Genomic DNA, 24,475 nt, shown 5'->3' with positions numbered 1-24,475 from the left:
TGCCCATGCTTACATGCCCTGCAAAACCCTTATTTCAATAAGTATTAAGTTTGCTTTTCTATATATGAAGTTTCAAAAGATGTATTCACTATTATTAAAGCCCCTATAGACCAGGAGAGGTTTGCTATCACCAGGAAAGATATCACACAGTTTACAGAGGGGAGAGTACTTCCCTGCCAATGCTAGAGGAATCTGCCCTGAGTCCCTCAAACAGCATTATTTATCTCTGCTTCTAGAGGAACAAATGGAAGCCATACCTCTCTTGCTCTCAGCAGTCTGTATGATTGATCACTGTTTTCCATCAGTAAATTTTCCCTGATAGTAAGAGAGTTGCAGTCATCTGTACACCTATTACCTTTGTTTGTTTGTCCATCTCCAGAGTTAATAATAAATTCAACTGGTCCATTCTTGATTGTGTTCTTCTTTATGCTCCTATATTTATCGGATGGTTATGCAATGCCTTTGCCAATTCTAGGTGCTAAATATTTGTCTCAGTCAACCTGGATTCCTGAGAAAGCACATGCTAAAATTATATACAGGCTGCCTAAGTGAAGTCCTGTGTGTCCCTAGATAAAGTTGTCAATTTCACCTGTAATTTTCAGGGGCATTACATTTCATGAGGATATTATATTGAACAGGAGTTTCTACGAGAGCAGAATCTGTGTGTGTGTGTGTGTGTGTGTGTGTGTGTGTGTGTGTGTGTGTTTGTGTGTGTGTACTTTAAAAGGAAATTTATTAGATTTGGGGGTCACACAGAGGGCTGGGTAGAGAAACAGTGTCTGTGTGCACACTGGAGAGAAACACTGTGGTGGTCAACCCAAAACTCCTGGATACCTAGGCAGCTCCAGTCCATCACTGAAAGCCTAGAGGTTCTCTGGAAAGTCACTGGTATTGAGCCTGGGTGCTTGTGAGTATACACTTGTGCATTGATGAACATGGATACAGGTATGCTTGTGTGTCTGTCACATGCATTTAATTAGAGTAACATACATAACCATGGGTGGAGGCTGTTTAATGGAGCAAGGGCAATTACCAGTAACTACACTACTGAGGAATATAGCTCCCCTCCCCCAGCCACCACTAACTTCCTATAGCACCAAGCTCAGGGGTGGGGTGCAGCTCACAAACTCATTTCCCATCTTTGACAGGGAATTGATGGGTCTAGTTTTATGCAGGCCTTGAACACGTAGCCACCTGTGCTGTGAGTTCACGGGTGTATGATCTCCATCCAGAAGGTAGCATTTCACATCACTCCTTCCATTCTCTAGCTCTTAAACTTCCCCCCACACCCTTTCCAAAATGTCCTGTGAGCCTTGGAGGATGTGATAAAGGCCCCATTTATAGCTGAGCACTGCATAGCCATCATTCTCAGCACTCGATTGGTTATGAGTCTTTGCGTTAGCCACTGCCCTCTGTAAACAGAAGCTTCTCTGACCAAGGCTAAGCAACATACTTAACTATGTATATAAACATGAATATTTAGAAGGCAGTTTGACACCATCTCCACTTAGCAAATTGTAGTATGTTTCTCCATAGGGCTGATAATATCCATAGACATAGATTTTTGGCCTGGTTTATAATACTAGCCATGAACTTTACATGTGGATTGGGTCTCATGTACAATCGTAAAATGGTTGGTTAGCCCCATACTATTCATGCCACTATTGCACCAGTGGGCACATCCTGCCTAGAAGGTTGGCATTGCAGTTCACAGAGCTCAGTGATAAATAAGAATATTGAAGACCTTTCTTCCTCAGAGGCCTGCACTGAATTTCTAAAAATTATGAAAGGTATTCAGGAGTTGCGGAGGGTTGGGAAGGGGAGCTTCTAGACCAGTTCCGTCTTGATTTATTGATGTCCTATAACCAATATATGGAGCCAGTCATCAGACATAGGGTCTTATCGTTTAGTTCTGGAGGGTCACTGGGTTTGTGAGGGGAAGCACTAATCAATGATTCCATTCATCCACTTTTGACTCATCTCAGCTGTTGGATCTCACAGTTAACCAAGTCCACAGACACCATGGATCACAGATCATTTACCCCTGTTTGTACCTTGTCTAACTTCTATTGAATGAGCAAAACAAAGTGGTATTTCATATTCCTATGCTTTGTAACAGTTTTACAGGACTAATATCCAGGTCAGTGTAGCATTTGTTAAGTAAAATGTGGCACATCCACAGACTGACACAGCACAAAGCTATTAAAAAGTTTTAAAACAGAGTGTCTCAGAATAATACACATGACCCTAGTGTATGAAAGTAAAGATGATAAATACTGCACCTATGAACTTTCCAGAAAGAAATATGGCAATAGATCTCAAGAACAATAAAAATGTCCAGAACAATTGAGCAAATAATTCCTCTTGTAGGACTATATCTTAAATTTAAAAATGTTTAAGTGCACCATAAATCCAAGAACATCTTCTTGAAAATGTCAACAAGAATAAATCACATCGGTAAAAAAAAAATTCAATAAAAGAAAAAAACACAAACTTTCAACCTTTAATGATAACAATATGATCAAGTGATTGGAGACATTGTTTATGGCACTAGTATGTAGTATGAATAGAATAGATTATCTCTTTTAAAATATTAATTATAAAATGTTTTCAAAACCTTAATCCCACTACAAGGCAGAAAGATTCTCACTAACACACACACACACACACACACACACCCCACATTGTCAGGCTTTGCAGTCAACAACCTTTGAACTGAACTGCTGGGGTCTGGGGAGCTGGCTGGGGATAAAGCATTTTCTGTGCAAACAGAGAACCTGAGCTCAGATCCTCAGCACGTATGTAAAAAGGACTAGACCTCGGGGTGCACATCTGTAACTCCAGTGCTGAAAGGCGGAGGCCAAAGGATCCAAGGGCTTCACCATACAGCTAGTTGAATCAGTTGTTGAACTCCAGTTCAATGAGAGACTCTGCCTCAAAATATAAGGTGAAGAGCAATTGCGGAAGATACCTAGTGTTGCTCTCCAGTCTCCACATGCATATGGCACGGACACAAACACTGGTTCCCATCATGCACACACGTGCACACACACGTGCATAAGCACACATGCCCACATACACACACACAAGCACACACACAAACACACACACACACTGACCTATGTAGAGAATTAAATTATCGAACAGAGGAAAGAGACAGGGTTCTAAGAGGTACATATTGTTAGACTCAGACCTAGATTCATTAACTTGACAGGTTAACACGTATTTTAGAATAGCCATCTAGATGTCCAATATTCCAGCATCCTTTTGTAGACAAACATTAGTCTGTTGCAGACTCAACATTTATATTTCTCAAATTTAAAATTAAAGCCTAAGTCCTTAGTCAGATGGCATTTGGAAGTAGACAATTATGAGAACACTATGACAGGAGCACAAGGTCCTCACAAGTATGACTAATGCCCCTGACAAAAGATGAAGGGACCAGAACTCCTGCTCTTTGCAGTGAACTTAGACCAAGGTGATCCTCTGCAAACCAGAAAGAGAACCCTCCTGGGGACAGAATTGCCCAGCTATATGATCTTGGATTTTCCAGCCTTCAAAATCATAAGGAATAAATTTCTGTTATGTTCCAGCCCTATGAATAAAGTTTTTGGAAAGCTAAAACAATTCCCATTCCCACAGATTTGAAGCAGATTTGAATTTTGGTCATTTTCATTGAGCTCTTTTATTGATTACAACCCGTTCACAGCTCATATTCAAACTGAGAAACTGAATATTCTTAGTCACATACCATAGGTGAGCAGTTCTCAACCTGTGGGTTGCAACCCCTTTTGAGGATCAAATGACCCTTTCACAAGGGTTTCCTAAGGCCACTGAAAAACAGATATTTACATTATGATTCATAACAGTAGCAAGATTATAGCTATAAAGTAGCAACAAATATAATTTTATGGTTGGGGTGGGGTCACCACAACACAAGGAACTGTATTAAACGGTCACAGTATTAGGTTGAGAACCACTACTCTAGGTAATTTTGGAGATATTTGTTTAAGTGATCAATATCTATTCATTTTCATTATCAGAAATATCAACATTACTTTCTGATTAGGTTTTCTTTACTTTCATACCCAAATAACAATATATACTATTAATATTTTTGAGAATAGAAGTTTTTATCTAGTATAATTGCATGCTGACTGAGAGAAACTGTCATTATGATTATCATTACCACCTCATTTGGATACAAGAACCTTTTGGGGAAGTTAGTCTGCATCTCAAAGAGATTAAGATACTAATTGAACATTCTTTAAACTTTGTGCAAGCATTTAACAATTAGAAAGAATTTGAAGACTTAAGTATTTCTTTCATTATTTCAGTTGTGAAACCCAGTTTGAAAAGAATTACCTTTCAGTGAATTACATGTAAAAGTAATTATCCTGGGAGTGTTAGAGAACACCTTTAATCCCAGCATTCGGGAGACAGAGGCATTTCTGAGTTCAAGACCAGCCTGGTCTGCATAGTAAGTTCCAGGCTAGCCAGAGTTACATTTAAGACCCTGTCAATAATAATAATGATGATGATGATGGTGATGATGATTTTAAGAATCTACCTTAATACTTTCACAAAATAACATTTTTATTAACCATTAAACATGTACACAAATGTCTGTCACATGACCCAGAAAAGCAACATTCTACATGGCAGCTCATCCACACTTAGGTTATATTCCATTGAGTTCAATTCACCACCTACTTGTTTTTTCAGCAAGACTAGCCACATAATTTGCAAGTCCCCCCAGCAAAACTAAAATATAGAGCATATACACAGAGCAGGCACTGGGTCCTTCTGACTGACAGGCCTGTTGTAAATGCACAGGCTACATGTTTATTAAGCCAGGCAACTTTACGGGTTATATATAGTATTCACAACCTAGCAGCCTTAAAACTACTTGTTATATTTAATTTTCTGAACAAAGTACACTTGCTGGTTAAATTGGATGAAGTTGAGATCTGCTGTAAATGATTAACCAGAAACTCTTACAACAGTTCAACTTTTAATGAGGGAAGAGAGGAGAAAAAAATGGACATTGACAGAGTTACTGTGTCCTCTCCCTAGAAGCTCCAGCTCAAGCAAGGTCAGTGAAGATTTGGAATGACGTGGAAATTTCAAACTTCTGCTCAGGTTTCTAAACAACTGCAGAGTTACACACAAGTCCTTTCCACAAGTTAACTGGGGGAGGTCGGCTGGTGTACTAGAGCCTTATTCTCTTGCTGCCTTCTGGAAGCATCTGAGGCACGCTATAGAGGTCTAGCGGTCCAGTGTCCTAACAAACGCTCTTTCGGCTCACCCCGACACACCACGGGAAATACGAGCCCGCGAAAGGGCTCTCGGGAATGGCCTTGTAGGGGAGGGGCCGGGCCCCGGGAGCTCAGCGACTCCCTGGGGGCGTATCCGTAGGGCAAGACTGCTGGGAGAGTGCGCGCCCTGGGGGCGGAGTCTCAGAATGGCACCGCCCAGGAGGACGGGCTGGGTGGGGAAGGTGAAAGGGAGGGACTTGAGGGCGGGGCCGTGAGAAGTGGCCAGAGAAAGCGGCCAAAGGAGGGGGCGGGTACGAAGGGCGGAGACTCTACGTAGGACCCGCCCCAGAGGGGGCCGGGGCGGGGCTTACGGTGTGGGCGGGCCCAAGGGCCGCGCTCCAGGCCGAAGCACCACCCTTCTTTTCTAGCTAGTTCGACGCTGTCCCTCACCGAGGTAAGATGGGTTGGGTTGGAATGGAATTTCCAGGCATTCTCCACTACCAGGTCTGGGACTGCTGTGCGTGGACGCCTAGACCTGCGGTGGTGATAGCGGCAGGGAATGGTAACGATCTCTGCATCGTTCCCGCAGCGGCAGAGCCGGCTTTGTCCCGCCGGGCCTGCTAATCGCTTTAACTTCAGGGAGCTGGAAACAGTGCGTGACCTGGGGCGCCAGGCTCGCTGGGAAGCTCGGTTGCTGGAGTGCCCGCCGGTGCTGCTTTTCGCAGAGCACTCCCGCGCGGAGCCCGGGGAACGCTTTCCCTCCCGGAACCCAGCCTGGGCTTCTGGCGACGCCACTAGGGCCCTGAGGCGTCGTCGGCAGTGCGCGCGTGGCGGTGCCCCAGTGATAACAATTCAGGTGTATGCTACCCTCAGTAGTTCATTTGTGGTTGAGTTGTCAGAAAAATGGCATTTATGTTTTTGAAAATTAATAAAATTCACTATTTTTTATGTAGGCCATATTAGGCCTGAAGGTGAGCTACCTATAGGCATTCTTTGAGAAGTTGAAGGAATGAAACCCCAGGCTTCTATAACGGTATTGTTTGTAGTGGGACATACTAGTAAGAAAGTAAACTAAGGTTTTAATTAGTGTATATATATATATATATATATATATATATATATATTATATATATATTCATGATGATACTAGGATTTATTTATTTATTTATTTATTTATGAGACATTGAAGTTCTGACTGTCTTAGAACTCATTTTGTAGACCAAACTGGCCATGAACATAGAGATCTGCCTGGCTCAGCTGGGATTCAGGGCATGCGCAAGGTTTTAAAGTTCAACTTTGAGACATTTCAGATGTTAGGTTGTACAGGAAAGGATCTGGAAGAAAATTGGCTTAAAAACGAACTACCTCAGTTTAATTTTAAATGTGTTGGGTTTTACTGTAGCGATAGAAGTACATAGCAGTTCTGGCACTAATGCTTAAAGATTTGAATATAAAAAGACAGATTGAGATTTTTCAGCCTAGAAGATGTGGTTGAAATTTAGGGACTGTGAGTTAGGGGAGAAGTATGGGAAGAGAACTGGGGAAGGACCGAGGGGCGGGGAGGGAGTAGGTAGGAGTGAAATAGAGTTCTTGGCAAGGAAAGAGAGGCTTTAAGTAAAGAAATGGTGGTCAGTACCTTGAATTTGTGCCCTCCCCAGTGCAGCAGAATGTGCTTATTCATTGTGAAGCAGCAAAAGTGCATTTTCATTGTCAAAGGTTTGTGACTAAACCCTAACTAAGCCTTGTGTCAACAGTATCTTAACAAGTAGGCTAGGTCCTGATAAATGTAGTATTAAGAAAGTTCATTCTTGTGTGAGCATGCCAGAATGAGCTTATGCAAGCCTACATGGTACTTGGAGTATGAACATGTACAATGCATACTCCACTCTTACAGGATCACTGTCATATATGTAGGATGTGCTTAAGTAAACCCTCCTGTGCTGACGGTCTGTATTAAGGTAGATTAAGGGGGCTGAGATTTTGTCCCATGTTGCCATATTCCCAGGTCAACAATCACCCACCTCAAGTATGTCTCTGTAAAAATACAACGTGTGTGTAACCTCTGGTTAGCCTGTGCTATGGTAAACATGTCCCTACTATAATCCATTTTTTCTTTTTAAAATATTTTTTATTTTACAATCTTCTTTTAAAACATTTGCTCTTTGGTGCAGACAAAATAAACCCTAGCAATTGGACAGGTAGGTTTAATTTTCATTTTTTGTGACTCAGTTAAAAAATGATAACAATATGGCTTAGAACAATTATTTTTCACACAGAAAAATTTTACTGAAAAATGTAATCACCTAATACATATTATATAATTATTCTTGTTTACTTGATTTAAAATTAAATTTATAAAACAAATACTAGGAGAAAATGTTTAAAAACTTGATAGAATGTCAAAGAAAAAAAATAAAGAAAAGCTTAAAAATTATTTTAGCCCTGTTTATTATGGCCAAATGAAAAGTTCTGACTTAGGATTAAGCAACAGTCAAAGAGCAGAGGAAATAAAATACCTTTGGTTTATTCACATAGGTGAGTAACAGTTTAAAATGATACAAAAAGGCAAGGACTTTTTTTTTTAATTTCTCAAAGTACGGAAGAAGCTTAAACAATTACTCATGAATTCTACAAATAACAATAATTCTTAGGTGCTTCCTGGGACGAGATCTGTGCTCAGCAAGCAATGCTTCAAGGAGGCAGATGTAGTTTTCGCTAGGTTTATGGAAACAGGATTTCTCTGTAGAATAATTTAGCAAACAAATCGTATTCTTTGGTCTCATTCCTATGTATATTAAAATATATATACTGTCTGCCTCCGTAATGTGAATATTTTAGTTTACATGAGTAAGAATAACTGAAGTTTGTGTCAAATAATAACATGTTATAGAATACATTGTCATGTTCATGTGACAGATATCTATGTGACAGAGAAACAATACTTGCAATAATATACAAAACAAAAGTTAATATTTCATATGTTACAAACAAGCTACCTATAAACAGAGGGTACTTGATCAATGTGTAACTACCCTAATCCTATAGAATTGGCTCATCTGGAATATCTTTTTTTCTTTTTTAACGAAAGAGAAAAGAAAGCAATGTTCCATGATCCTCTAGGCAGCAGGACCACAAAGCAGCTAAGATCTCTAGTGTCAGCCTATCAAAGTTCAAATCACAGCTCTCCAGTGTACAACTAAGTATCCAGATTAAGAACAGGACTGAAATTACTCTTAATTGTGCAAAAACATTTCCAAAATTCACTTTTCAAACTAGCATTACTCTCCTAAGTGTAGCCTAGAATAGTGTCCAGTCAGCACCCAGTGAGAGACATCACTAAGGAGACCACCAGTGTGGTAACACGTCTTCGTGGTGTCTGTCCTTTATTTTATATTATATAGAAAGTGCTTCAAGGAGTGGGAAGGAAATCTTTCCATATCAGGTACACATCAGAATCAGTTCAGTTCTTATCCACATAATAGGTATTTATGATAAAAAAATGAATTTCCAGTTTTTTCCATGCATTTTCTATTGAAAGATAATTATTTATAAATGTTTAAATGTATCTTCATATGAGAATCAAACAGATTGATTTCAGAGAAAAGGATTAATTACTAGGCTTCAAAAGTTTCTGAGGACGATTCCTTAGTTCACAGCTAACAGGCTCACGTTTGCTTGTTGGTGTGTCTGAAAGGAGAATGTGGATCTAACAAAAGTCTCTTGTCACTTTCTTGTAAGAACTCATAGATGTACATATAAAAATGCCTATGGTGCTGTCAATGTTCAGTAATTTTCTCAATTAATCAGTCATCTAGCACCTGTTTTGAAAGAATGTGAGCCAGTCCACAACAGTAAGAGCAGCAAACCTCCCTGATGACACCACAATACTGACATTTGCTGGAGTCAAGCGAGTGCCGGTGGTGTCCTCATGAGTGTGAAGCTGTTGTGCTTAGATAATTGATCGGAGAACAGCTTTGTTTCACGGGTTTCAGAACTAAAATGCCGTTCATAGGTCGGGCATGTGGTAGCATGCACCTTTAATCTCAGCACTTTAATCCCAGTTTCAAGCCAGCCTAGTCTATAAAGCGAGTACCAGACATCTAGGGCTATATAGCAAAAACCCTGTCCCGAGAGATGGGAAAAGCCTTTAATTAACGGGATTCCTCTTTGTCCCAGGAGAAGAATGGCGCTAAAACAGATTTCCAGCAACAGGTGCTTTGGTGGGCTCCAGAAAGTTTTCGAGCATAGCAGGTAAGCGTAAGATAACGCTCATTCAGTTTTTATTATCTGCTTTGTTGTCATTTTAAACAAAACTTTCACTTATAACCTGCCGTCTCTCCCCAACCTGCACTGTGTGTCTAAGACTGCCACCAAACTTAATTGTTTCTGGATTGGGCGCTGTGAGATAAAGAAGAGCCTATAGACTGTCTTCAAGTTTTGGTTTGATAGTCTTCCAAAATTTTCTGGAAAACCATCTATGCTTTTATTGAAAATTCAGAGAACATCTTCCTTGTGAATCTTCTAATATAATAAACCTAGACTTGATTAAAATGGCAGCATAGACAGACATCTTTGCCTCCACCACCTTCTGAAATCTGATTATATGTCATTATATAAATGCGTTAAATATGCATGCATACACAAATGCATTAAATACACATACTCACAAATGCATTAAACACACACACAGAGATGCATTACACACACACACACACACACACACACACCTCAGCATGTGCATGTGCACCAAGAAGGAGATAGAGAAGCAGAGGACAGGAGCTGAGAACACTATTTTAGATGCAAAAAAAAATGCAGATAGTCACATACTATCTAACTTATTAGCAAAGCCTAGAAAACTAAATTCTACACTGAGAAGTGATGTATTCATATAAATTCCTAAGACGCACTGACAACTGGAAAGATAAAAATGAAACTGAGGAACAGGGTGAGAAGTGAAAACTTTATTGTGAAAGTCAGAGAGCTCTCAGATTGTCTCAGCATTCTGTATAGTCAGACTGCTGCTTTCCCAGCTCTGGCCAAAGACTGAGGGTTTGTTATCCATCAAAGGTAGATATCTTATATTAGGGAACTCCAGACACAATTGGTGAAAGATGAAACAGTACAAGTAGTACTAGAAGAATGGACACTGAAGTTTCCCCAGTGGCTTCCCAACATTCTATGGGTTAGGCTTTTTTCTTCTCGGGGATTTGACTACTTCAGAAGAACTGGTGTGGTGATGGAGACCTTTAAATACAATGGTCTAGCCACACCCCATTCAGCAGTGAAACTGATTAGCAGACTCACCAGGCATACTGTTGTAAACCATGCATTTAGTGTTTCACTGTGAAATGTTATAGATGACTAAAGAGCCTCTAGATGTTTGAGTAAGGCCCCCATTAGAAAGATGCATGCCTAATTAGGGAGAAGGCATAAAGGAAAAGGCACTGGACAGTAGACTGCAGAACGTAGCTTCAGATGTCACAGATATGAGAAAATCACCTCAGAGTGGTCAGTGCTATTAAAAATACCCAAGAACAAAGTGCCCAGAAATCAAAATTTGATAACAGATGACAAAGCTCAATTGAATTTTCTAGGAAGTAGTACAAGGTAAAATGAATAAATAAGGAAATTAGACCAGTTAGAGAAAACCAACAGCTCTGTTAAAGAGTTTGAAAAATAAAATTGTGTTGCTACAAAGAATAAGTAATTCAGTAATTGTATCGCTGGCAAGATGGCTCAGTAGGTAAAGGCATTTGCCATCGAGGCTCATGACCTGAGTTCTTAGATCTCCATGTCTTAGTCACTGTTCTGTTGCTGTGAAGAGACACCAAGACCAAGGCAACTCTATATGAGAAAGCATTTAACTGGGGGCTTTGCTTAGACTTTGAGAAGTTTAGTTCATTATTATCATGGTGGGGAACATGGCAGCAGGCAGACATGGTGCTGGAGAAGTAGACATGGACTTTTGAAACCTCAAAGCTCACCCCCCAGTGAAACACTGTCTTGACCAGACCACACCTTTTAATCCTTTCAAATAGTGCCACTCCCTTGTAACTAAGCATCCAAATCTGTGAGTCAGTGAGGGCCATTTATATTCCAGCCACCACACCCCAGGACCCATGTGGTAAAAGGGAAGAGTGGACTCCCACAAGCTACCCTGAGTCCTACCTATCATGGTGTGTACACAGTGCACACTAACACAATAGATCAATAAATAAATGGATGAGGGGTGATTCTAGACTTCTTAGTGTGGTCCGATTGGAAAGGTTATCAAGCACCATGGGGGAAAGCACTAACAATGCTGTGCAGTGTTAGATTGTTGGGAACAAAGACAACTTCTGAACATTTAGAGGGGAAGGGTGTGTGTGTGTGTGTGTATGTGTGTGTGTGTGTGTGTTTGAGAATAAGGTTAGTTCGTGAGCCATACCAGAATCAAGGAGATGGTGATACCTTAAATTCTAAAGGATGCGCCTGTGCCTGGCCACACGTTGTGTGGAGAGAATGAAAACATTTTTCATATATTTCTCATGTGCTCTCTTCTGGAAGCAGCTGGGCAGCAGACTCCCCAGAGGGAGGGACTAGACTGAGAGCTGAAGGCAAGGGATCCGGAGACAAGAGTTGTCTAGTTGTAGGCAGAGTAGCTCTGATAAAACATTCGTGAAAGCTAACCACTGAACTGATCATGGGCTTCCCAATGGAGGAGTGAGAGAGAAGACTGAAGGAGCTGAAAGGGTTTGCGGGCCCCATGGGGAGAGCAACAATATCAACCAACCAGAGCTCCCAGTGCCTAAACCACCAGGCTGGGATCATATAGGGAGGGACCCATGGCCTTAGCTGTATATGTAGGGGAGGATGGCCTTGTAGGGCATAGGTGGGTGAGGAAGTCCTTGGTCCAATGAAGGCTAGATACCCCAGTGTGGGGGAATTCGAGGTGAGAGTGGGAGAGTGGGTGGGGGCACATCCTCATAGAAGCAGGAGGAGGGGGATGGGATACGGGTTCCTGGGGGTGTGGGGGGGGATGGGGAAAGGGGATCACATCTGAAATGTAAATAAAATATCAATGAAAAAAAAATTCGTGAAGACAGAGGATGTGGAACACCTCAGTGCCCAGAAGCAAACACAGAACTGAACAGACATGTTTTTGAATCCATTTTGTATTGAAGTTGGTTTAGTGTGTCATATCTTGTAGAAATAAAGACTTTTTAATAGAAGTGCTACATTGAGAATTACATTTAACATCTGGAATTTATGCAGCCTCAAAGCATAGGCTCAGACTGGGGCACTTTCACTCAGCTCAGTACACTAAACTGGCTTCATTTGGTTTTTTTTTAAGACATTAAGCACATATCTTAAATGTTGGTACTTCCTTTGAATGTTAAACCAAATTTTTAAAAATTCTTTACTATATATTCAATGATTCTTTTTTTTTAATTGGTTTTTCTTCTTTATTTACATTTCAAATGTTATCCCTTTTCCTGGTTCCTCCCTCCTCCCCTCCCCATAAACCCCCTATCCCATCCCTCTCCCCTGCTTCTATGAAGGTGTTCCCCCCCCCCCCCACTCCCGTCTCCTCACCCTCAAATTCCCCTATACTAGGGCATTGAGCCTTCACTGGACCAAGGGCCTCGCCTTCCACTGATGCCCGATAAGGCCATCCTCTGCTACATATGCCGCTGGAGCCATGGGTCCCTCCATGTGTACTCCTTGGTTTCATCTTTTTTATAAAATGCTAAATTATTTAGTTTCTGTCCTGATTACTATTTTCTGTGATATTACAGTGTTGAGCTGAAATGTAAAATGAAATTTGCTGTCTACCTACCACCCCAGGCCGAGAGTGGAAAGTGCCCTGCACTTTACTGGCTGTCTGGTAAGTATTTTATTTTTAATTTCATAAAGGAGTTTTGCCTTACCTTTTTATTGTGACCTGCTTATATACTTTTTGAGTCATTTATTAGAAACTTCAGACGGGGCTGGAAAGACAGCTCAGTGGTTAAGAGTGTACTGTTCTAGGAGAAGACTCAAGTTTGGCTTCTGAAATCTACCTCAAGCAGCTTGCTGCAGATTCAGGGATCTAACACTGTCTGCAAAATTCTAAGGATACAACTACCTGTACTCAACACAGGCACACATATGTACACATAATTAAAAAGTAATAAAATAAATATTGTTTTTAAAAGGCTATCATACTCCATTTTGTAACTTTATCTTGAGAATAACTTCGGACCTAGAGAATTACATTTTTATTTCCTTTTCAGTTAGACCAAGTAACTTAACTGAAAATGTAAAGTTTAGCACTCACTGATAAAGGTTTGGAAATCTTACACATAATTATTACCTGCCTAAGCATTTCTGGAGTTTGCAAAGCCCTTAGCAGTCAAAGAGAACAGTATTAGATGGAACTGGAACGCAGAGATTCATGCATTAGAAACTACAGACAAGTAGCTTCCTAGATGTGTCCGAATACTGAACGCCATAGCATTTTCCTGCAGCAGTTTAAGGTGTCCAAAGAACACAGTGCTTCTTCTTAACTTCGGTTAATATTTCTAATCAGACTGTAGAACAGGTGGTGAGGGCTAGGATGCTCAGGCATAGTTCTGAGTCCCTATGTTTACTTCTCTTTCATCAAATATGAGCACATCTTCATCAGAACCAAACATAAGGAGAGAGTTATAGCAACTGTCACAGATGCTATTTTCCTTCCATAAAATTATTTCCTATGTTAACAAATCTTACCCAGGCATCTGTCAAGAAGAATCCCCCAATGCCAGTGTGAAAAAGAAAGTAAACATTTTATTTTAACAACAACAAAAAAGAACATTTCTTAGTTTCTTTCACTATTATAAAACAGAATGACTAGAAGCAACTCATAGAAAGAATCATTTATTTGGCTTCAGAGGCTAAGAGTCCATTATGCCAGGGAAACGTGGCAGTAAGCAGCATGACACGGCGGCAGAAGCAGGAATCTGTGAGGTCACACCCTCAACTGAAAGCCTGACGTAGAGAAATCAAACTAGAAGAGAGTGGGTTTATACTCTGAAAGCCTTTCCCCAGTGATATAATTCTTCTAGTATGTAGCAGATGTGGGGGCTCTCTGCACACACCATGGCCAGCATAGTGTTGATCCAGGGGAAGCAAGAAGGAAATTCAATTCAACATGACCCTGGAGACAGTGTTGGTTCTAATTTCCAGAGTCTGACTTCAAGTAGTTTATTTCAGACATTTAACCACAGCACAGTGTGGTGAAAAAACTTCCTTGTGGTAATTACCTCAATCCTGTGTGCACAACAAAACTTGAGACATGACTGCATTGGAACTCTTCTTAAAGTATGTGTGACATCTTCCATAAAGATGGGTTCTATAGATTGACTACATCTGACATCTTCCATAAATCTAGGCTGTATAATTGGACTGAGAAAAACAAACTTATGATAAGGGTCTCGGGGAAGATGTGATATGGTTTCAGCCACACAGATAGTGACCAGGTCACCAGGGTATTAACCAAATCTGTTCTCAGCCTTCTGGGTGAAAAACTGGTTAACATCTCACCCATTGAAGAGACAACCCCGTGTGTTTAATGTTCCTGGTTCCCCAGTGGTTATCTGTGAGCACAAACACCTCCATGCCTCCCATACCCAAACAGTGCCATCACCTAGCCTATGGGGGTATTCCTCATTCAAACCACCATAAATTTTGATTTTCTTAAAAGTGTGTTAGATATGCGAGCAGCAGTAGCAAAAATTAGATACTTGGTTAGAAAAGATGCTAATTGTACAGCTAAAGATATTGAAGAAATCATGTAATTCATGAAGACAGACCCAGAAAAGCTAAGTACTGTCCAAGGTCACGTGCCATTTTCAGAGTTAGTCCAGACCTATGCTTTTTCTGCTACTTATTTGTAGTGAGCTAGTAAAGTCTTCGCTTCGAGACCCAGATCAGAATTAAAATCTAACAGTGCATACCATCTGAGCTTTCTGAATATAAATACAGTTCCTGTTGGTTTACATCAAATGACAGGAGAGCTATATTAGTGAGATGCTGAAATAGACCTTGGAAATGAAGTCCTGATTTCTTGGATCCTAACTATGTCCAAGGTAACATTCAAAGGATATTACATGTAGTTATATATGACCTGCTGATGAGGAAGAGGCAGTCAGTTCTGTGTCTAGTCTTCAAATGAACAAGTGGAGGTGCAGTAAGGATCTTGTCTGAAGGCAGTTCTATAGGTCCCAAGAGCATTCAACTGTCAACTTTAATGTTATTGATTATGAGTAGTCTTAACCTCTACTCTGTTGTGGGCTAATAACTGTAAATGTTTTATAGTTTGTAGCATATCACGTCAGTAATCTTCATTGTTGCTAATATTCAGATATTTAGCAATGACCTCTGGAAAATTAGGTTCACCTCAAGCTTAAGTTCACCTCAAGCGTCACTGCTAGTTCACTTTTGCCCACTCTCCCATCAGTGTTAGGTACCTAATAACACTGAGCTAGCTGATCTTCTGTATAATACAATATTAAAGCTTGTAGAATACTCACAGTGTAGCTTAACATAACAACCTTCTTCATCTTCAGGTTTAACTTGCACTGAACAAAATTTCATAACAAAGTCTGGCTATCAGAAAGCTGCCTCTGAACACGGCCTTGTGGTCATTGCTCCTGATACCAGCCCCCGTAAGTATCCTTGTTGAAATGCTCTATAAACCACTGAGTCTTTAAATCTAAGTTTTATAAGTAGAATGATACCCATTATACAGTTCCTCTCAAATTTTTGCTGTTATCTGTTGGTCATTCAGGCAGCATCATGACTCTGAAATACCATCCTGGAAATAGAATGGGGAAACAGGATGAAATCACTCCAGAGAACAATTAGGAGACATTTCCACCTCAGGATAGTGATCTTTACTATTGACATCTGTCTCCTCAAGGTCATAGTGGGGAAGAGAATTAAAGAAGTGTTGGCAGTCTGGGAGAATTGCAGGGAAAGCATCACCACACAGTCATGGGAAGTGAAGATCACATGAGGCACTTGTAACAGAGTAAGGATGAAGGAAGTTCAAGCTCGGGTAGCTTACTTTGTCTCCTGAATTCTCTGCTTGGAAGGTCATTGCTTCCTCATTGGCCAGCACAAGTGGCATGTACCATTCAACGTAAAGGACACAGAAAATCAAATCCCATTATGTTTCTCAAAAAGTAGAAGAAAATTCAGTGTTTCATGAACATTCCATTGTGTGTGGGCTCACATATTCAGCTGACAGCATGTGTAGTAGGGGTTATTTTACTATGCAGCCTAGGCTGATAGGCTCACTAATGAGTCTCAGCTTCCCAAGTGCTGACATTATAGGTAGGTGCCACTGTACCCAACTAAAACTAGCATACTAAACATGGGGACTTACTGTAGAGCAGGTGAAAGTCTAACCTCTTCCTTGCTAGGTGGCTGCAATATTAAAGGAGAAGAGGACAGCTGGGACTTCGGCACTGGTGCTGGGTTCTACGTCAATGCCACTGAAGATCCTTGGAAAGCTAACTACAGGATGTACTCTTATGTGACAGAGGAGGTAATCTAGTTTGTCTTGTAATTTTTAACTGATGACCCCTGGGAGTTTGGTTTCACATACAAAACCCTTCCAAACCTGAGAATTTTAATATAGGAATGGCACTAGATTTCCTAATGTTAATAGTTCTTGCAGTTTAGGTTAACAATAAATGTAGACTCAAGGAATTTTATAATTGTATTCAGATCTCTGAACATTGCACACGAAACAGCCCTTCATGTTCTGGAGCTGGTTCAGTCAGGTGTCTTACGTACTAAGCAAGGACTTGATGAGAAAGGGAAAATGGCAAAACATGACTTCTTTTAATAATATTTATGTTGAGTATATGCATTTCCTGGAGTTAATCACATATATCATAAAAACTCAGAAACAATTAAAATTTAATCATATATAGTTCATAGTGAGTTGTTTGTTGTTTTGGTGATGGTGTCAAACTCAGGATCTCATGCATACTAGGCAAGAACTTAACCATTGAGGCACATGCCAGCACCCAGTCACATAATAATTTTTATACCCTAGATGGCAGTTATGTTTTGGTGGGGCTTTTAAATTTTATTGATTTGTGTTTTTATATTGATTATGTTGGTGGTTTTTCCATGTCAGCATATGTTCATTGTACATTACATTATACAAGATTTCAGCAGTTTCATACAAGCAATGCCCCCCCCCACAACTCCTCCTTCATTCCCTCACTGCTAGTTATTCCTCTGTCAGACATGTCCAACCTGCAGCATATGGCCACATGCATTCTGGGATAGCTCTGAATGCAGCCCAGCACAAAGCAGTAAACTTTGTTTGGTCTGTGTGTGCTTTTGTTCTTAGTTGTCCCATTCTTAAGTGTGGACTCTGTAGATGACATCATGTTACGTTTAGACACTCTACTTCTTTCATGTCATATATATGATTTTATATATCTGTATACAGTCTAGGATCCACAGTGAGCGAGAACGTGAATTATTCACCTAACTTAATTTGTTTAACAAGTTATTCCGTAATCTAGTTAGATCTGTTTTCTTGCAAATGACAGGATTCCATTCTTCATGGCTGAATACAGTTCCATACATATGCACCACATATTTGTTACCTGTTCTTCTGTTGGTGGACATCTAGGTTAATTAATAGTTTAGGTATTGTGAACAGTGGTACAGAAACATTGGTATGCAAGTTTCTCTGATCTGTTGACTACCATGTGGGTCCTAGAATCAGACTCACGTTGTCAGACTTAGAGGCAAGTGCCTTTACCCTCTCACCAGCTCTGAGCACTTTCTAATTGAAAGGTGTAATCAATCCCTGCCATTATATTGTTCATTGGCTTTTTAACCACTACTATGCCATGGTTTATTCTTTACTGTGGCCTCATGAATGTATATATTTCTCTTTAGTCCATAGTATTCTTTCATATATCTTGTGTAATGTTGCCGATTACAAACAGGAACTGTATTTATACTCACAAAGCTCAGATGGTTTGTACTGTTAAGACATCTGCACACATGTTTTTCAGTGATTTATGAGTATCCATTGTCTACCTGAAGGGTTTTCTTCTTAGTCTTCACCAGTTCAAGCTACTGTACAATTATGCTTTTGAAGTACTGAGTGTGCCACTATTACATAGTACTTTGGAAAAGTCTGACTTATCTCCTCCAAGCTCTTTTATCATGTTATTAAATTCTTTCTAGCTTCCACAACTCATAAATGCCAATTTCCCAGTGGACCCACAGAGGATGTCCATCTTTGGTCACTCCATGGGAGGCCACGGAGCTCTGATTTGTGCTTTGAAGAATCCTGGAAAATACAGAGTAAGATAACACTAGCTTCATTGATGAAATACTTCAGGGGATGATAGGGAATTTCATTGACTAAACTTTCGAAGTGGCCTTAGAACTGGGAATTAAACATTTCTATGGCCGGGGGTTTCATGAGGTTGGCAGAAGATGTTTAACTTGACCATGTGACACACTGTAAGATTATAAGCATAAGAATTCCATCAGAATGGCTCTTGCTGGCCTGATACAAGTACGAGAACATATAGCTTATGTTTTCATTGCTCTTTCAGACTGTACTTTTGAACATAGGTTTTTCTCATGATTGCTAGTCTTGATTAGATGCTTAGAGTTATTATGTGACACTATTTCATTTATGTCATTTTTTTCCCACAAGACGTCTTTGTAATGCTGAATTTGATTGGCTGTAGTAGAGAACACTCATACTTTAAGAATTTTATGTTCTTAGTGCTCTGAATGAGAACTGAAATGCAGCTTGGTTAAAAAATATCTCTCAGCATCCCCCCGTATTCCCACACCCACACACACACACACACTGTAAGGCTTTGTAGGGTTTTTTTTTCTTTTAATGAGCCAAGATTGAAAACCTACAACTGAAACAACTGAAATGAAGTGTGCTCAGAAGTAGGGATGCATGTTTTACAACCCAGGCTGTTGAGCGTCAGCAGGCAGTTTCCTCTGTTTCCTTTCCTTGGCAAGGACGGCAGTCATTCCAGGCATGCTGCTGAGATACACAAATGTTGCTCAGAGCAGTTCCATAACACAATGCTAGAACATAATGTTCAGTTTTCCATTTTTCGTACTGTGAGTCAGTGAATTTATGGTCTAAAGTAGAAAATTGAACGTAGAGGTTTTTTATTTTGTTTTTTGTTTGTTTTGTTTTGTTTTTTTCTTTTGTCTTTTAAAAATAGGAATAGCATTGTGGATTATACACAGTGAGAATTCTAAAGCTAAGAGATACCCTATTGCCCCACTGAGAACCAGCGTTGTCAAAACAGAAAGCTGTGTTGGAAATGCCAGCATAGTGAGGCAGACCTTGCTTCTGTGGTACTGTTTAAGAGAAATGCCTCATTTAATGACAGGTTCACTACGGAAGGCACCAGCTTAACGAGTAACTCTGAAGACAACTTTTGTTTAAGGCACACTTGCATTAAACAGTTTGGTCTGTGAGGTTTTGAAATAGATTATGTGAAGCTATAGTATAAAGAGGCCACAGTTGTAGGGTTTTTATGTTAAGTCGGATGTTGCAAGTTGCAAACATCCGTATTTGATTTAACAAAATATAACTTCCTTTTAAATTTCCTTTTGTCTCTGAAGTCTGTGTCAGCATTTGCTCCAATTTGCAACCCTGTGCTCTGTCCTTGGGGCAAAAAAGTTTTTAATGGATATTTGGGACCAGATGAAAGTAAATGGAAGGTAGGTGATGGACCACTGCTTCTACTCATTCTTAAGTTCTCAGGTTTGTTATACACACACACATCGTAAGTATATATGTTGACTATTATATAGTTACTTCTCTATGCTTATGGGTTCTGCATGTGTAGATTAAACTAAGAGAAACTTTGCGTTTAGTTACATTTGTCATTAGCATGTTCAGACCTTTTCCCATCATCTTTGTTCTCTGCTCCCTCACCTTAACACTGTAGCAGGAACCAGGATAATGTAAAGATGACTTAAAGTACTCAGGAGGACATGTGTGGGCTATAGGCAAGCATTGCTGTTTTATATGTTACTTAAGCATTGCAGGTGTTGAGATCGTTGAGAGGGTTCTAGAACACAGGGACAACTATATAATAGTCACTTTGGTTTGTAGTGGTAACGTATCATGGAAGTTTCCTGAAACTACTTTCTCTCTGGTGATTGCTTTTACATTTCTAAGTTACCAATACTTCTAAATTAATTAAAAATAAATAAATTGGATATCTGACTGACTTAAAGTAAAAGTTAAGATAATTTTTAGTTTAATTTTGGTTCTAGTACAGTCTGTCTTAGAAAATATCGCTCTGGACACTTTTAAGTTTTCAATGTTTCTTCATTTTACAGGCATATGATGCGACCTGTCTGGTGAAGTCCTACTCAGGATCGCAGATTGACATCTTAATTGATCAAGGAAAAGATGACGAGTTTCTTTCGAATGGGCAGTTACTGCCTGATAACTTCATAGCTGCCTGCACAGAAAAGAAAATCCCTGTTGTTTTTAGGCTACAAGAGGCAAGTATTAGGAAACTGCAGCTTGATCTAAATAAAGTATCTACAACTTTATTGATCTAAGTAAGATCGCTTTTGACAATGAGAAGTAGGAAGAGTTTCGCCATCACCAGGCCGCACAGAACAGCAAGTTCAAGGCCTGAGTGAGTGGTGCTTCGGCTCCCTCATCACTGGTGTCTTCCCTTACAGATTGACCACTGCTGCTCTACAGCATGGTGCCCCACTCCCATGTTAGGTTCCTGTGGACACTGTGGCCTCATAGACTGAACGGGGTCTAGTCTCACAGCTTCTCTTTCTTCCCTTTGCCCGTGTGCTGCCTGTAGTTCTAGTGCCGTAAGAGGGAGTCGGGGTTGGCTTGCAGACTTTCTTGACTGTCCACAATTCACCGTCTTGCCCTGCTCTAGTTTTAGAAATTTTAATTTTTTTTTAAACAAAAACTATTTTTAAGGTTTAGAACATATTATAAATAAAATGTCCATTTTAAGGTGAAAAATGAACACTGAAAACCATATGTGATCATGATTTATAAAAACATACTTGTTAAAGCTTAAAGGTAATGTGTCAGACATGTCTCCCTAAAATCTGACTGTGGTGAAGCTGACCTGCCAGTGTGCTGCATGGGCCACTGCAGCTGACACTGTGTGTTCATAGCCTTAGCTCAGCTGCAGTCTTCATCCTAGCAAAGAAGGCCGTTCCTTTCCTGCACCTCTGTTTTATATATGTGTCATCCTTAGGGAGTACTTGTAAATGTCTTCCCTGCCGTCATGCTGTGTGGTAGAACCAGGACTGTTAGACAAGATCACGACCACAGCTTTTGTCCTATCATTGTTCTAGCCTTGTCTAGGCAGTGTGCTGAAGGGAGAGCTGGGCATAGCATGCTTCCTCTATAGCTTACACAGGATTAGTAACTCCATGTTTACCAGGGTAGATGGATCATGATGTGGAATACAAAAAAATGTACATATGTATACATGTGTGTGTGTATGTGTATATATATGTGTATATATACACACATATACAATATATATATATACACACACATATATATATGTATATGTATGTGTATATATATGCATGCACACAAATATCTATCCTCATATATTAGGTCCGTGTTTGTGTGTATTCCATTCTTCAGTAATAGCATTTTTTTTATTTTATCATTTCCCATCACAATTACATTTGGTTCAGTAGCCAATCTGAGAAACCTCAATTCCAGTTTGGTCATAAGTTTGGCACTATGTTTAACTGCATTGCCTATAGCTAGCTGTAAGCTGTAATCATATTTTTCAGATAACCTTAACTGCATTAACATGTTGGATGCTCTGTGTGCTTCCCCTGAGGCTGTGCCAGGAAATTCTGATTTTTCTGTAGACAAAGCTCTGCCCCAGAAAAGTCTGAAAATATCTGGAGTTTGTTAAACAATAGCCTAGAGTTAGAACATGGATGACGTTGTTAGTGAGGAAAAAAACATTCAGTGTGTTAATTTCTTAAATGCCTGTCTGTACACCAAGCAATGAAATGAGTTCAGCTCTCTTGGGAGGAGCCAAGACAGAATAGTAAATTCTTTTACGAGCATAGGAACTTATTAAAATCACCAATCACAGTTTGAAGTGAGGCACAATATGTTGGTTCATTTTCCTCTCAGCAAAAGCAGGAGTAGTAATTGCACAGTCTGAAGCAGCCCTCATTCTGTGAGCTGTAATTGGATCAGCGGAGTGGTCACTGCTGAGTGGTGGCTGCAGAGGGGACACTCACAGATGGCTGCTCAGTTTCTTGACCTTACAGTCCCTCGGGTCTGAGAGCTGGTCTATTGGTTAGCGGTTTTGGTTTGATTCTCTTGATATGATTTTTTGCTGTTTTTTTAAATCACTGGCTTAATCATTGATTATAAGCATAATTATCTTCTTACGAAGTAGGCATTTTGAAAAAAAAAACAGGTTTTATATAAAAAGAAACAAAAATAACTGCAGCCCTGTCACGCTTCACCCACCTTCACTGTATGGCTGTCACGTTGGACGTTCTCGGCTCATGTTTGTGCTTTGTCAGTTGTCAAAAAAGATTGCTCGACCAGAAAGGATTAGTTCATGAGGATATTAATTTATTTCATAGAGGTTTAATCTGGGGCTCTGTGGCATCTAAATTGGATTTTTTTTCCAGGAATCTCAGAGTTTAATATTTTTTTAATAAGTAAAAGAAAGGTAAAATGGAAAAAGTAAATATGCTAGTAGGGTTCTCCACAATATGATAACATTTTTGTTCCATCTATGAGCGTAAGCCAGAGTGTTCCTTATTATAGTTAAGAAATATTGCAAGCAATAGCTTCTGCTACTTTTTCAGTTCTTTTTTTTTATTGGATATTTTATTTATTTACATTTCAGATGTTATCCCCTTTCCCTGCCCCCAGAAGCCCCTTATCCCATCCCCCCCTCCTGCTACTTCTATGCGGATGTGCCCCCCACCCATCCACCCACTTCCCCCTCCCTGCCCTCAGATTCCCCCACACTAGGGCATCCAGCCTTCACGGAACCAAGGACCTCCTCTCCTACCAGTGCCTGACAAGGCCATCCTCCACTGCATATACAGCTGGAGCCATTGGTCCCTCCAATCATGTTCCCAGGCTGGTGGTTTAGATCCTAGGAGGTCCGGTTGGTTGGTATTGTTGCTCTTCCAATGGGGCCACAAGCCCCTTCAGCCCCTTCAGTCTTCTCTCTACCTCCTCCATTGGGGACCCCATGATCAGTTCAATGGTTAGCTGTGAGCATCCACTTCTGGCAGAGCCTCTCAGGAGATAGATATATCAGGCTCCAGTCAGCATGCACTTTCTGGCATCCACAACCATGCCTGCATATGACCCCTTTTCCAGTCTCTGCTCCACACTGAATACCAGGGCTGTTAGACAAGATCATGACCACAACTTTTGTCCTACCATCATTCTAGCCTTGTCTAGGCAGTGTGCTGAAGAGATGAGTAAGAGCTCGCCCAAGGGTATTTTGTTATTCCTTCTAAGGAGGACTGAAGCACCCACACTTTGGTCTTCCTTCTTCTTGAGCTTCATGTGGTCTATAAGTTATATCTTAGGTATTGTGAGCTTTTGGGCTGATATCCACTTATCAGTGAGTACATACCATGTATGTTCTTTTGTGATTGGGTTACCTCACTCAGGATAATATTTTCTGGTTCTATCCATTTACCTAAGAATTTCATGAATTTATTGTTTTTAATAGCTGAGTAGTACTCCATTGTGTAAATGTACCACATTTTCTGTATCCATTCCTCTGTTGAAGGACATCTGGGTTCTTTCCAGCTTCTGGCTATTATAAATAAGGCTGCTATGAACATACTGGAGCATGTGTCCTCTGAGGACCCAGCTTTACCACTCCTAGGCATATAACTAAATTGGATTTTTAAAAAGCACTATGTAGACAGTATGTAGAAACTCTGATTATGAAAAAGTAGGGCATCAGCTGACCTGTTTTTAGTTACTGAAGTTACAAAATGAAGAGAAATGTTCATGGCCTAATACTGAGGAAACATCTAGAGACAGTATTTCTTTCTTGGAAAAGAGAAACGGGAAGGCTAGCCCCCTTTGGGCCATTTCTAAAGATCCTGGGCCTGTTTGGACCTTGACACCTCTCTCTCTCTCTCTCTCTCTCTCTCTCTCTCTCTCTCTCTCTCTC

The 24,475-nt window shown here is 40.2% G+C and overlaps 1 protein-coding gene across 1 annotated transcript in view; it reads left to right on the top strand.

Moving 5' to 3' along the window:
- The first annotated feature begins 5,675 nt into the window (after positions 1–5,675).
- Positions 5,676–24,475, top strand: part of Esd (esterase D) — a 20,804-nt gene continuing 2,004 nt past the window's right edge. The window contains exons 1-8 of the mRNA XM_028754247.1: positions 5,676–5,712; positions 9,435–9,509; positions 13,037–13,125; positions 15,830–15,928; positions 16,688–16,812; positions 18,486–18,605; positions 19,908–20,006; positions 20,634–20,801. Coding sequence (XP_028610080.1) covers positions 9,442–9,509; positions 13,037–13,125; positions 15,830–15,928; positions 16,688–16,812; positions 18,486–18,605; positions 19,908–20,006; positions 20,634–20,801 — 768 coding nt within the window. The 5' untranslated portion in view covers positions 5,676–5,712; positions 9,435–9,441. The remainder of the gene's footprint in view (positions 5,713–9,434; positions 9,510–13,036; positions 13,126–15,829; positions 15,929–16,687; positions 16,813–18,485; positions 18,606–19,907; positions 20,007–20,633; positions 20,802–24,475) is intronic.

Source organism: Grammomys surdaster, unplaced genomic scaffold (assembly GCF_004785775.1).
Source record: "Grammomys surdaster isolate TR1022 unplaced genomic scaffold, NIH_TR_1.0 125985, whole genome shotgun sequence".
Lineage (NCBI taxonomy): Eukaryota > Metazoa > Chordata > Mammalia > Rodentia > Muridae > Grammomys > Grammomys surdaster.
Note: the sequence above shows the minus strand (reverse complement) of the source record. Positions and strands in the feature narration are given on the sequence as shown.